The sequence below is a fragment of the Dreissena polymorpha genome, chromosome 3 (assembly GCF_020536995.1).
Source record: "Dreissena polymorpha isolate Duluth1 chromosome 3, UMN_Dpol_1.0, whole genome shotgun sequence".
Lineage (NCBI taxonomy): Eukaryota > Metazoa > Mollusca > Bivalvia > Myida > Dreissenidae > Dreissena > Dreissena polymorpha.
Window position 1 is genome coordinate 76,209,304 of NC_068357.1, and position 15,195 is coordinate 76,224,498.

The window sequence follows — 15,195 nt, forward strand, 5'->3', positions numbered from 1 at the left end:
ATGTCACGCATGCGACATGGATCTCTTGAATATGCGTATATAAACCACCGATACACGTGACGCTTGAATGATATCACGCATGCGACATTGTTCACTTGAACATGACTATGCCAACTAAGGTACAATTGTCTCTTGTAATAGATATTACTTGAACATGGGTATGCGAACTATCGATGTACGTGCCGCTTGTACTTGATATGGCACATGAATTTATGTAACATTTGTATGAAACTACCGGTAAATGTACCGCTTGTAATCGTGTCACCAGTTATAACAATGTTTAACCGTATAGTAAATCTCATTGTCATTTTTAAAACCTTGATATGCCCGATACACCAGTCACTCGTGTCAACCTGTTCACTTGAAGGAAAGTTGTAATTTGTATTGATATGGCTCCTTTGAGGTAAGAATAATAACACATTGTATGCATAATAGTTATATTGATCAAAAAGTGAAACAACATGATACCACCATACATCACATTACAAAAACTGTATACAAATACGAATATTTATTTGCAGTCAGGCCACAGGGCCATAATACATAGTTTAATTTCATAATTATATAAAATAACCTGAATAGTTAAAGAAAACAAAGTCATATGATGCAACACGCATGCACTTTCGTAGAACAAATGCTGCTATACATTATAATACCACCAAAACAAGGATTACTTTATAATTAACTACCTATAACATGTAAGCATGCAAAATAGTAACATACTTATAAAGTAACCTAAGAATCAGTATTTTTTATCAGATATAAATAAACAATGCAATACAAGCATGCAGAATTAAAATGACAGCTAATTTGCATGATAATTACGTAGTTGTTATATATTAGCATGCACATACACACATTTTGCAATCAAAAATATGTGCTTGTCATTTTCATCGGCCATTAACATATTGAACAAACCAAAGTTTCCATTTCATTCAAACACAGCGGAATAAACAAATCATATCTGTGTTATATAATGGGCACTGCATAAACACAGGGTACTCATCTTCTACATTATAAACATGTCGCATAAGACAAAATTTACAGTATCTATGATCACGTATATAACATACAACAAGAATATCAGTGAAACTGATGGATGCTCCCCGATGATGCGCTATGTCAATCTATGTGTTAATAACCACCTTAAAAAATTCTATTATTAGCCTCGGTGACATTGACCCCAGTGACCTCAAACCTCATCAAAAGGAAGAGGTCATGCAAGGTACCTACGTGCCAAATATGAAAGAGATCGTTAAAGTATTGAATGTGCTATGAGAAACTGTGACAAAAGTGTGACGGAAAAATCTATTATTAGCCTTGGTGACCTTGACCCCAGTGACCTCATCAAAAGGTTAAGGTCCATGCAAGGTACCTACATGCCTAATATGAAAGAGATCGGTAAAGAATTGAAGGTGCTATGGGAAACTAGTGAGGAAGGACAAACTGGAAACTATATGCTCCGGCGAAATTGTATTTCGGGAGCATAACAATTAGGAAAAATATGAAAAATAACGAATTTCAAGAATAAATGCTACAACAGAATCAGGAACACTGATAATAAAATGGCTTTTGTAAGGTGCATGAAGACAGCGAAATGAATACTGCAAATCATACAAGTCACAGAACATATAATTGACAATTTTTCATAAATGATTCAGCTATAAAGGTGCCATGATGACACTATATCGCTCATCTGACTGTTGTTCTTGTCTATAAACTTGAACTCTCTTCCTGGCCATTTAAAAGAAGTGTTCACTATGAGCAAATAAGGACAAATTTGCCTGTGAGTTGGGTATAGCATATTTTGAAATTCACAAAGGAGGTCAACCAGACGATGTTTTATGCCAAATATATAAGCTTTCCTTTTGGTTGCCATTGCAACCAGATTTATGCATGGAATGCATTTCATTTAACAACTTTGAAAGAGGTTCATGAAAGAAAACTCGTGCCATGTTTCATTAAGATTGGCACAGAGGTTAGATGTTGTTTAAGTAAAAAATGTTGACCCATGACGGACCAAGACCATTCACAATAGCTCACCCTGAGCACTTTATGCTCAGTTGAGATATAAACACAAAACAATTATTGCATAATAATACATAGTATGTGTTTACTCGCTCAGTCTTTAAATAGAAAAAAGCATCAAAAGATGCAATAGTAAGTATTCAAAGTTCAGATGAACTTAAAATTATAGACCATTTAAGTATCACATTAAACTAACCCAGCTAAAGCAATTCTTATCTTTTTTCATATGATAACTTTTTCTTCTTATTCCATTCATTTAAAAAGAATTGTAGGTAAAAGCAAAAGTGTGACTGTGACATCTGACGGGCCAACCTTTTAATGCACTGTATAAAGCTGTTGAATTGTTCACATATTTCAGATTTTACAGATTCAAAGCCTTGAAGTCTGCTAGCTGTAAAAGCACTAGAACATTTGTGGGAGTAGCCATGGAAAATGTCATGAAAAAAATGTTCATTTTTATAGTATCCACTTTCTCTGTTTAGGCAATATTCTTGTAAATTACATGCAAAGCCATAAAACACGTCTTGTGGAGGGGTTTCTAAATAGCTATAGAGTGATAATGCGGGATCTTTTCTTCCTTCTGCCCCAGTCATGTGGAAACCATAGCAATGTCCATGGTCTGCACAGAACCAAAGAAATAATGTTGATGTTCCTCGAGCAGAAGTTTCAACTTTAGAATAATCTATTTTCATGTTTGAAGCCCAACTGAACCAAAAATTAAAAAAAACTGTTTGATCCATAAACCTAGCCTTATTGTGGCGAGTTTTATACATCTCATTTTTAAACTGGCAGTAAGAGGAAAAAGTGCAACTAGAATTCATAACCATAGATACAAATTCCCACCCTATTTCATCTCCTGCTGCTGTATCCCTACTTAATACATGTAAACAATCTAAGTCCCCTTCATCCCAAAGAATTCTGCATGGCTTACTAATTGAATTATAGCATTCACGTATATGAATGTCACATTTTACAGGTGCAAAATTTGTGTAAATATTTAATGTCCTTTGTCTTTCGTGTATGGTCAGTCCATTTTCACTGTAATTATCGTCATCTTCTCGCTTGAGCCAACCGCTTCCACAGGGACCGGTATTGTCTGGAATATCTGGAAATAATACAGGTCCTTTTAGGCAGCCATCTGAACATCGAACAAGGTTAGAATCATTCCACTGATCACGTTTTATGATATTTTTCCTTAACTCATTATTGTCTTTAAGTCTGGGAGAATGTTTACTTCTACACTTAAAATTCCTAAGTCCAGATTCCTCATTGAAGTTATTGTATGCAGCAGTACTTAATGTAACCGAAACAGGCATTTCATCATCAATATTGTCATCAAATAACTGCTGTTCTTCATCATCATTGTTATCAATATTTGTATGAATTAAATCTTCCCACATGTGAGTATATGATTTAAATAAGTTTAAGTGCCTACAAACCTTCGAATTTAATAAAGTACTTATATTTCTCTTATAACCAACCAGACAGGCCAAAAACAATATATTCCGATCATTTGATCTTGGGGCATACAAATAGAAAATGGTCAATATATAAGATAATAATTTCAAACTAGCACCTTCCTCAAATTACCCTAACCACACATATATAATATATATATATATATATATATATATATATATATATATATATATATATATATATTTATTTATAGAACATTAACAAGGTTAAAATTCCTCTGATTAAGGAACTTGCCCACTAATATTGTTTATTATAAGGCAGGAATATCTCACCGGTCCAGGGTTAAGTTCAACGTCATTTGAAAGAATAAGAAGAAGCTGTGAAGTGTCTACATCTTGTTGGGGCGTCTCGTCAGTGTCTCGTTGGAAAAAGAAGTGGGATGGCACATTGACTTTATCTTCATTTGCGGCGTTGTCATCTTGTTGGGGCATCTCTTCAGTGTCTCGGTGGCAATGGATGTTGGATGGCACGTTGATTTCATCTTCCTATAATAGAATAACCCTTCCTTTAATACAATACTTACTAGACAAACAAGACTATTGCCAAGCAATGTATGTCCCCTACAGGTTCCACCATTATCAGATTTTTTTGGATTTTTTTTTCATTATATATATTTGTTGCCATATCAACCAGAAATTTTGATGAGGAACAAAATGAAATGACGTACATAATGTCCATATTGCCATATATCCATGTTTCAAGAAAAAATATGAAGAACTTTTAAAGTTATCGCATGATCCAGAAAGAGTGACAGACTCACAGAATGACGGACACACAGAGCGCAAACCATAAGTCCCCTCAGGTTAAACTGTTAGGGGAGAAAAAGTATTATATTTTTTCATTCAAAATCTTAAGAGTATATTTACATAACATAAAGCTATACAACAATATGTGTTCCATTTAAAAACCTGATTGAAAAGTGTGTCAGGCCTATCAACTTTCCATGATGAATGCTTCGTTATAAAATGGTCGAGCAGGGCATCTTCAGATGAACAGCACACCCTGCAGTTTGGGCAATTGTAGCAAGGGACCTAAAAAATACCACTCAGCCTGAGGATTCTAAAATCGCATCTAAGTAATATTTGTGAACAACTCATGGAAATTGAAACAAAACAAAAACATGTACCACAATTGGTTCATACTTTAGAACATCTTTACATTATAATGAATTCAATACAGGCCCAGGACTGGTCCTGAAAAGCTTGCACATGGAAGACTTACATACACCAAAACCCCGCTTAACAGGTTATTGGTGATAATCAATTATACCTGAATTGTAAGAATACCAGCTATTTAGACTAATTTTATAAGGTTCTTTGTGTCGTCTTTAAAGCTTGGTTTTACTGTATTTGTAGAACATCTAAATGACCATACATGAAAGGATGAATGTGTGTTTTAAAGGATCTTCTTGAACAAGTTTTGTTTATCTGACAAGAAAGAATACTTTCTGTCATTGATTTACCTGTTTGTTCTTCTTTTTCGTCATGGTAGGTTTCTCCCTTTTAACCTTACCAGTCTTGACTTCCATCTTCTTGCGTTTCTGAAAAGTTATTATGCTATCAGTCCATATTACCAGTACAAATGCTACAAATTACTACCGGTTATATAATTTGAAAAGCGTATACCTTTGAAGATGATTTGAAATAATGTGAATACATCCCTTTCATTAAATTCATTCTTTTTAATGAAAACATAAAATTTGTTTATAGCATTGTGCCATGCTATCAGATCAATTGGCATGCTACAAATATAGTGTCATATAAACAGGGCAATCATTGTCTTTCATGCTTGAACCAATTACTATATTATGATACATACAAATAGGACACAGATGAATCAAACACACATTCTGCTGATTTATATTAAAATCAAAGTAATGAAAATACCTATGAAAGAAATATTTATGTAAATTGTCAAGATGGAAAGTGTTAAAAAGTATGGAGCATATCGTCATAAAATTAGTACCAAGCATAAGCCATTCAACTTGTATGCAGGCAGGAAAACAGCCACATCTTCAGTAATGTCAAGGTAAACAAATTCACTGCAGCATGACCTTTAATGCATGACGAAAAAACAGGATCATTAATGCAGTGTCTGTGAATGCATAATCATGTAAAATTAATATTCATTCAGGCTAAAAATTGCCATCCAGTAAAAAAGGGAAACTATGTCTGAACTATATTTTTGTTGTCCCGGACAATATTGGACGACCACTAATTCCAATGACCGTCAATATAAAACTAACAAAACGATTAAACCTATTTGACATAAAACTAACAAGAGAGTTACTGCAGTAATAGCATTCATGCAGCAAGTTTTAATATAAAACAAGAGCACCGCATAACGGGTGCCATGCTCGGCTGCAAAAGCTTGTCAGAGTGATCTTGATCTTTGACCTAGTGACCCAAAATGGGTGTGGTGTGTAGAACTCATCAAGGTGCATATACATATGAAGTTTCAAAGTTGAAGGTGGAAGCACTTTGATTTTAGAGCCAATGATAAGGTTTTAGCACTACGCCGGTGGACGACGAGCAGGCTATGACAATACCTCGGGTTTTCTCCGAAAACAGCCTCGCTAATAAATATTGTTGGGGTGTCTAAAAATAAAGCAACAATGAGTGCCTTATGTTGGCATATGTTTATGTTGTATGTAATTCCATTAAGAAAGGTGATTTTTATGAAACTACTTAAGAATGCATTACATTTATGTATATATAGGTAAACAACAGCTGTCACCATAGGATGACTTATGCCCCCTATAAACGCTTGATAGAAGTTATGAGCTTTTTTCGAAACTTAAACACAGATTTCGAAACCTAAACGCAGACCCTAAGTTCAAGGTCAAGGTCACAGGGGTCAAAATTTGTGTGCGCATGGAAAGGCTTTGTCAATATACACATGCATGCCAAATATGAAGTTGCTATCTGAAGCGACATAGAAGTTATGAGCATTTTTCGAAACCTAAACGTAAAGTGTGACAGACAGACTATATGCCCTCCTTCGGCGGCATAAAAAGATGTGCCAGAAATTAATGACTTCAAGGATATAATACATGTAAATGTTAACAAATAGATTTTTTTCAACGAAAGCAAAAACAACAAAACAAAATGCACCAAACAAGCTTCCTATTCCTTGATAACATGTATAAATCTGCATTTATTTACTGTGCTTTCCCTATCGGTATTTTATGGCTATTTATTTCACACATATTTCACTACCAGTAACATGATAATGAATAAAAACAAGAGCACCGCATAGCAGGTGCCAACGCTCGGCTGCAGGTGCAGTTTCTTTTTTTTAAGAGTTCACAGTGATCTTGACCTTTGACCTAGTGACACAAAAAAGGGTGTGGCATGTATAACTCATCAAGGTGCAGCTACATATAAAGTTTCAAAGTTATAGGATGAAGCACATTAAACATTGTGGCATTTCTTTGTTAACTGAAACAATTAACACATGCATGTACATGCAAACAAAAATTTCAACAATAACAAATGCACCAATCAAGCTTTATATACCTTGTGTGGCATTTCTTTGCCAACTGAAACAATTTACACATGCATGTACAGGCATGGCATAAGTGCAAAACCTCATCCACCAAAGTTGACTATTTTGAAAAATAACAACAATTATATAATAATATGCAGAAGACAACAGAAAGGAAAGATGTCCTCAAAATAATAACACTAATATGGTCTTTTACTTATATTTTACTTTCAAAATAGGTTTGGTTGTGGTTTTTTTTTCAACAAAAAAAAACTTGTTTTAAGAATTAGTAGGACATTTCCACAATGAAACAGTGAGGGTTATCTGAAATTAACAGTATTTTTTACCTTCTTTCCATATCTTTTGACATTTCTGGTTGCAGACCTCTTAGCTCTGGCTGTGACAACCTGAGAATGAATTGTGTGTGTGAAAATATGGAAAACAAAATTATATAAACTAACTAGTTTATATTTTATACAATTACAGAATGTTATGTTCTGATATAACTGAATGGTTATGACATCAACTCTATGGTCTGGCTTTCACACAAAGACATCTGTTGAACTTTTCATGTTTACCACTTAATGACAAACAATGCTCTTTGATGATTAAAGGCATTGCTTTAAAAGTATAGGACCTGCAGTCTAACTATTGCCTTACAGCTACCAATAATGAAGGTCATTATGGTGCTGATCAGGGGCAAAAAGGCGAGGCTAAAAAAGAGACATGACAGGGTGCCCAGCTTTACGGCTCTAGACATAACATTAATTTATAGGCTGTAACAAGCCATATGAGCAATCAATACTGGATTGCAATCACTTTATAAATGTTCATTAAGAATGATGAAATATCTGTACGATTAAATGCATAGAAAAGTTACCGTTATTTTATGTGTCTGAGGCTTAATGTCCCTGGGAACTGGTACTTCACTTGCATCCACCTTGTCTTGAATCTCTGGTTGAGCTCCCTACAATTTATTTAACCATAATACAGGTATTATACTTTTTTTAAACGGCTTATTTTAATCAAAAATATAAACATTACAGCAAAATCAAATTGTTATGAATATTTGTAGGTGGAAGCGCTTTGATTTTAGAGTCAATGTTAAGGTTTTAGCCTGACGCAGAATTGCAGTTTTGTGCATAAATCACATTTGCTTATGGCTCATAAATGCAGTCCACTTTGTTGTAGCACTAAACTCACAGTCTGCACAATATCCGAAAAGAGTGCTATGGTGCTGTCATGCTCCTGAACCGGTACTTCCGTGGCTGAGAGAGCTGGCCATTCTGTAGGATCTTGAACAGCAGCCTCCACACACAGCTGGTTTGGCAGGTCGTCATGTATGGATGCTAAACACCTCCTAGCCCCTTCAGCACTCAGATGTAGTCCATCATGGGACAAGTACAGGGACTTCTTAAAATTAAATTTTGATTATTGATAGTTACCGTACTAATTTGTTTTAAACATAACTAAGATATTAAAGCAGCAAATTAAATTAACTGGTTTCCCTCAACGAATGAAAAAATATTTTAGTTTCAATCAATTAGAGTGTACAACTCTGAACTGACCAAAATGATCATCCTGACAAAACTTATACAAGAACTTCTAAAAAAATGATAATACATTTCATTAACTTCCATATTACAGCACAGACAGATATCTTTAATTATGGGGCTTTACTTCTAGAGCTGAAACCAACAAAACGTGCAAGTGTACCACCACAAAGTAATACATCTATTTTAAAATTCATGATATTTCATGTAAAAGTTATTAAGAAACCAGTAATTGCAAAAAAACTGCTCAATGAGTCAATTTTCACCAATTAAGGAGGCATATCTCTTGAGCAAAGAAGGATGTCTGAACAGAATTTGGGATTGGTCCACCGCAGTATAATGATGCATATATTTATTTTAAGTTTCATGATGATGAAATTCCATGCAACAGTTGCTGAGAAACTTCCTATTTCACTCTAGATCTTTCCCTATACCTGTTTAGTTGCTGCATAGTCCATGTATCTCACAGAAGGCACATGGTGACTCAGTTCCCACAGCATGCTGTTTGCGCTCCTTATCCACTGGCAGTAGTTCCTCAACTGTGCCCCTGAGAGTGGCCATCGGGGAAACATTCTCACATCAAAATCACGTGGAAGAATCACGCAAAGCACCACGTGTATTTCAGTGCACACACTGAATACAACATCAAGGATCTCAGTCACACAACTAAAAATAACAAGCAAATTCATTGAATTGATATACCCTGCCAATATGCTTCTGGACAAAAAAGTGTTATATTTGACACTAAAGAAGCATTTTTTAAGAAACAAAGGGCCATAACTCTGCTATTAACAGATGGTGTACGATGCCATTTGGCCTGCAGCATCCTCTTATCCATATATATACTCATACCAAGTTTCAATGAAATCCGCCAAAGCACTTCCAAGATATGGCTCTGGACACAAAAGTGCTGGACGGACAGATGGAAAGACAGACGGACAGACAACCCCAAAACAATATCCATCCTCCTATGGCAAGGGATAATAAGGTAATGGTATTAGTTGCTCATTGTATTATCTTCCCATCACAAACAATTATTAAATAGAGATGTGTTCGTCAGAAACACAATGCCCCATATTGCGCCGCTTTGTATTTATTTTTTTACCTTTGACCTTGAAGGATGACCTTGAACCTCCACCACTCAAAATGTGCAGCTTCATGAGATACACGTGCACACCAAATATCAAGTTGCTATCTTCAATATTGAAAAAGTTATGGCCAATGTTAAAGTTTTCAGACGGACAGACGCCATATATTTGACATTTGACCTTGAAGGATGACCTTTCACCAATTAAAAATGTTCAGCTCCATGAGGTACACACGCATGCCAAATATCAAGTTTCTATCTTTAATAATGCAAAAGTTATGGCCAACGTTGAAGTTTTTTTTCCCGACGGACGGACAGACTGACACACATACTGACTGACGGACAGTTCAACTTCTATGTGCAACCCTACCGGGGGCATAAAAAGTTACAAACAACTACAAAAATATTTGAGAAACTAACTTATTTTATTTCATTAAAATGCCAATCCAAAAAAATCTAATAAGAAAGTGATACTAAGTTGATCAAGCTCATTTTTATTCATGCTGCTAAGCTGTTCAGTGGCGGATCCAGGGTTTCTAGTTAGGGGGTTGGTGTGGACATTCAATAATACAGGCCAATGTAAAAGCATAATGGTGTAGTGGATGTGGTGTCCGCCTAGTGATAGGGAGTTAGGAGGTTCTCATTATCTTCTCCATAAACACCAAGTTCTGGTTCTTCCAGGAACAGACTCGAGTGTCTCAATAAGCATAGTGCGTTCCCTGCAATAAAGCTAAGGTAAAAAGGTTAAATAAAAACTAAAACTGAAAAATTACTGTTCAACATACCGGTAGAAATTGCTATCCTTGCAGCAAACATCGTTAGAGCCAAGATGCAGGTACAATATGTCGTAACAACCTGACATCAGCTCTTGATGCAGCAGCTTTCTAAAGCCCTTCCGGTCAGACACATACTTTGCACCTGCATTGTAAAATAAGATCTTCCATTTGGAATTGGTTTTCATTTGCAATAATTTTTCTTGAGTTGTCATTTGTTATTGAATATTATGAAAAATAGTCATCATTGCTATGTTCGAGACAAGCAAGCTTATCTTTGTTAATATTTATCTCACTTGTTCTATGTTGCGTCAAATTTCTGGATTTGCAATCTTTTTCCCCATTTTGGTTACAGCAGAAAGGGTATTTTGCTTGATTCCATAATACATGTTTTATCAGTGTAATAATATACATGACGTGTACATGTAAATACCATGAAACTGTTAGGGTAAAATATCTTTTTGGGTATTGAAGCAATATTCAGTGGAGTTTTAAGCATTTCTTTAAAAACAAGAGATGCGTTTGTTGGAAACACAATGACCCCTATTGCACCGCTTTGAAGCCATGTACATGTATTCAAACTTTGACCTTGAAGGATGACCTTGACCTTTCACCACTCAAAAATGTGCAGCTCCATGAGATACACATGCATGCCAAATATCTAGTTGCTATCTTCAATATTGCAAATTTTGACCTTTGACCTTGAAGGATGACCTTGACCTTTCATCACTCAAAATGTGCAGCTCCATGAGATATACATGCATGCCAAATATCAAGTTGCTATCTTCAATATTTAAAAAGTTATGGCCAATGTTAAAATTTTCAGACGGACGGAATATTTGACATTTGACCTTGAAGAATGACCTTGATTTTCACCTTTTACCACTCAAAATATTCAGCTCCAAGAGATACACATGCATAAAAAAAAATCAAGTTGCTATCTTCAATATTTAAAAAGTTATGGCCAATGTTAAAGTTTTCGGACGGACGGAATATTTGACATTTGACCTTGAAGAATGACCTTGACCTTCACCTTTCATCACTCAAAATGTTCAGCTCCAGGAGATACCCATGCATGCCAAATATCAAGTTGCTATCATCAATAGTGAACAAGTTATGGCCAATGTTAAAGTTTTCGGATGGACGGACAGACGCCATATATTAGACATTTGACCTTCACCTTTCACCACTCAAAATGTTCAGCCTCAGGAGATACACATACATGCCAAATATCAAATTGCTATCGTCAATAGTGAAAAAGTTATGACCAATGTTAGTTTTCGGACGGATGGACATATGCCATATATTAGACCTTTGACCTTGAAGGATGACCTTGACCTTCACCTTTCACCACTCAAAATGTGCAGCTCAATGAGATGCACATGCATGCCAAATATAACGGTGCTATGTTAAATATTGAAAAAGTTATGACCATTAAAGTGTTCGGACGGACGGACAGACTGACAGTTCAACTGCTATATGCCACCCGACCGGGGGCATAAAAACAATTATTTGGTACACAAAGCTTCAAATAAATATTAAAATTAGCAACCTTTTTTCCAAAGGCAGCAACAAACACTGCAGGGCTAGATTGAACTTTACCGGTACGAAGTTGTTTACAACCATCGACAAAGCGGGGGTTTGGGGGCGGTAGCCCCCGATACTAAAGAAATATATAGGATAAAAGGATAATAAGGTGTTGCGTAAGTTGTTATGTGTTAGGTGTTAAGGGTTAGAGTACGCTGTTTGATGTTAAGTGTTGCGTACCGGTAAAGTTCAATCGTCCCCACTGCAGTATAAGACAGTAGCTAAAATAATTATGCCAACGCAAAAATCATCAAAAGATTATGGCGGCAATTTATATAGACTATTTAAGACAGTAAAAGGGGTAATATAAAGCAGCATGCCACAGAAACATGTTGGGTCTCACACTCAACTATAAACAGTTAAAAATTATTCACCAGATACGGGCAGAAAGTCAATCCTTGCATTTGGAGGACATGCAGACTTCAAACGATGGACATTGGAATCCCCGGCAATAAGAACACGAACATCGCTGCTGCACCAGACATGTTCTTCACCTGAAACAGAATAAACGGCTCTAGGAGAAGTGCCCCCCGGAGAACTGCCCCCCCCCACAAAGATTTTTCTCTGGGCGGAGAACTGCCCCCTCACTCTTTTTTATAGGGCGGAGAACTGCCCCCCTGCTGATTAATAAGGGGCGGAGAACTGCCCCCCTGTCAGAATTGATGACCCGGAGAAGTGCCCCCTAATTAAAGAAATTTCGCGGCTATATATAAAACGAGTATTATAATGACAATAACGCCAGTAACTTTCTTGCTATTATGTCTGGAAATTGAGTGAAATTTCAAAAGTAATATAAAGTTGTACAAGTATTAAAGTTATAAAACGGCAAAAAAATACCTGCCTCGGCATGGACGTCGCCATCTTGATAATCACGTGATTTTCGTCTATGTTAACAAAGAAAAACAAATCACTTTTTGCTAATAAAAAGTTTTCGCGGCTGAATTATTTGATATTTTCCCCGTAATCAAAACAAACAATTAGCATGCAATTTAATCCATCCGTATGCAAGCTGAAAACAATAATTTATTTGTTTGTTTTCGCCAATTACGGATTTGGACGGTTCAATATAATAAACCCGTATGCCGCTTTATTCAAAGCTAACAAGTTCTTAACAATTAAGGTCGGTCCGGTCTACCAATTAAAAGATCGCGGTGCTTATCGTTAACGGTAACAAGTTCTCTGCCTGCCTAATTAGCTGCTAATTAAAGCAACTGTTACCGATTTTGTTTGTTTGGCATGTCAACATGATCTGCTCAAAATGCTAACTGTTGCAGATTGTATGTATGTATGAATGTATGTTTTGAACGTTTATGTAAGCATGTATATATTTTTTAATGTATGTCTGAATGTATGTATGTATGATTGTAACTGTGAATGTATGTATGCATGTAATGTGTGTATTTATGTATGTTATTTTGTATTTCACATGAATTAACTAAACAACATAAATAAATTGATTATTAATTCGACTTCACTTTACTTTTTTCTTCAAGTCAGCTAAATTATTGCCTTTGCTTTGCCTATTAATTTACTTTTTTATACGTTTAGTTACGTTTTTTTTTCCATGGGTCAATACTATCTTTATAATGTAAATTAATTCCGATGTAACTTTTCCTTCATAAGTACTGAGTTGCACGTCTATATATAGTTGCGACACATGGCCAGTATTAACATGCACGCGTTTCCTGTGTGGATCTCGACTATGTTTCGCGCTCTTATTAAAACACGACTTTTACATGGCATTCATGTATAGTGAGTGGTGAAGATGCGTACCAAGGGCCTTAAACAGTATTATCACATGCCTCTAGACAATTTGTGTTATTCAGTTCGATAAATGGCAATATACTTGTACTTAAATTAATTTTTTACCGGATAAAATGTGTACGGCAATAACGTAAAATTACCCGTAAGTATTGTTTTCACTACGTAACTAATAACTAATATGACACCGGGGGGGGGGGGGCAGTTCTCCGCCCCTACAGATTTGATGGGGGGGGGGGCAGATATCCGCCTACTAAATTCTGACAGGGGGGGCAGTTCTCCGCCCCTACCGATTTGCTGGGGGGGGGGGGGCACCTCTCCGCCACCTTTAAAATAAGGGGGCAGTTCTCCGGATTCCAGAATAAACAAAAGGCTTCCCGAATCAAATCAAATCAAAATTTATTTATTGTCGGTATGAGAATAACAAAGGACATCGTTCCACGAACCCTGGGGAAGTTTAAAAACTCAAAATACAACACGACAACAAACAAACGCCCGAATTCAAATACAATCCGAACCTGGATTTTCCAAACAAGTTTAACAACGTTCAGTTTTTAAATAGGTAACGTCGCGAAATCAAATTACAAATTCTAAACGAGCACTTTCAAACGATTAAATGTCACGCAACGCGGTTCTCTTAAACTGCAACGTAGTCTCTGGTCAACAACAGCTGTTTTATAGTATGTAAGCTTTGGTCAGTATAAAATACTGACGAGAATAAAATTCTCTGGACTCTCTAAAAACCCTTGTTAAACAAGTTCAAAACAGAAAGGGAGATCACCACCACTTACTATAGCCTATCCTCTCCCCTGATTCAAGATCAGTGTTCTGATTGGCCAAAATGATTTGGGCGACCGTGGACCAACAATGTAGCGGATCCGTGGTCTGGTGGTAACACACTGGCTTCACAATCCAGAGATCGCTGGTTCGATCCCCCGCTGCACCTAACCTTCTAACTCGTCTTTCGCATGAGACGTTAAACCGAGGTGCAGTGTACTAGGTGCTATACACCGGGCACTAAAAGACCCAGGGTCACCTCTGGAACTGGGTGTCTCCTGTATCTTGCACTATCCCCCGTAACCAACTAACACGTCTTTCTGGGGGCGATGGCCATATGGGAGACAATCCCGGTGCACTCGATAAAAATCAAAAACAACAACGTGGACCAACAGGCCTCTGATAATGTACGGTCAGCGCGCGCTTTATACTTTGATATTATGTGTACTTGCGCGCGCATTGTGTACTTTGATCTGTAGTTAGTATGTAGAAAAAAAGCTCTCTATCCCCCCTTAATACTTTGTTTGGTCTAAAGTTTAAGTTGAATTAAGATTCTCAATTGTATTTAGACGAGAAATCAAACGCGCTGTTGCCCTTATGTTTTTCCTGCCACTTATGCTTTATGATGACAAGCCGGCTGATGTCCTGCCAGCACCACCTTTGA

General features: G+C 36.4%; 1 protein-coding gene across 1 annotated transcript; it reads right to left on the reverse strand.

Annotated features, from left to right (window-relative positions):
* Positions 1-420: 420 nt before the first annotated feature.
* Positions 421-14,615, reverse strand: LOC127874818 (uncharacterized). The gene is made up of 13 exons (XM_052419452.1): positions 14,546-14,615; positions 12,368-12,487; positions 10,419-10,551; positions 8,981-9,212; positions 8,197-8,406; positions 7,874-7,960; positions 7,341-7,400; positions 7,026-7,048; positions 5,473-5,560; positions 4,970-5,047; positions 4,416-4,538; positions 3,780-3,992; positions 421-3,133 (listed from the first exon to the last, which is right to left on the reverse strand). Exons 3-13 carry the CDS (start codon positions 10,493-10,495, stop codon positions 3,053-3,055), a joined length of 1,272 nt encoding a protein of 423 aa, XP_052275412.1. The 5' UTR covers positions 10,496-10,551; positions 12,368-12,487; positions 14,546-14,615; the 3' UTR covers positions 421-3,052.
* Positions 14,616-15,195: the final 580 nt, after the last annotated feature.

What these genes read in the sequence shown, in the direction of transcription:
- LOC127874818 (XM_052419452.1), bottom strand. Translation starts at nt 10,495, where the DNA reads ATGTCAGGTTGTTACGACATATTGTACCTGCATCTTGGCTCTAACGAT. An exon ending in TTTCGGATATTGTGCAGACT is followed by an intron (nt 7,961 to 8,196) that starts GTGAGTTTAGTG and finishes AATAAATTGTAG; the next exon opens with GGAGCTCAACCAGAGATTCA. An exon ending in GCAAAGAAATGCCACACAAG is followed by an intron (nt 5,561 to 7,025) that starts GTATATAAAGCT and finishes CATGCATTAAAG; the next exon opens with GTCATGCTGCAGTGAATTTG.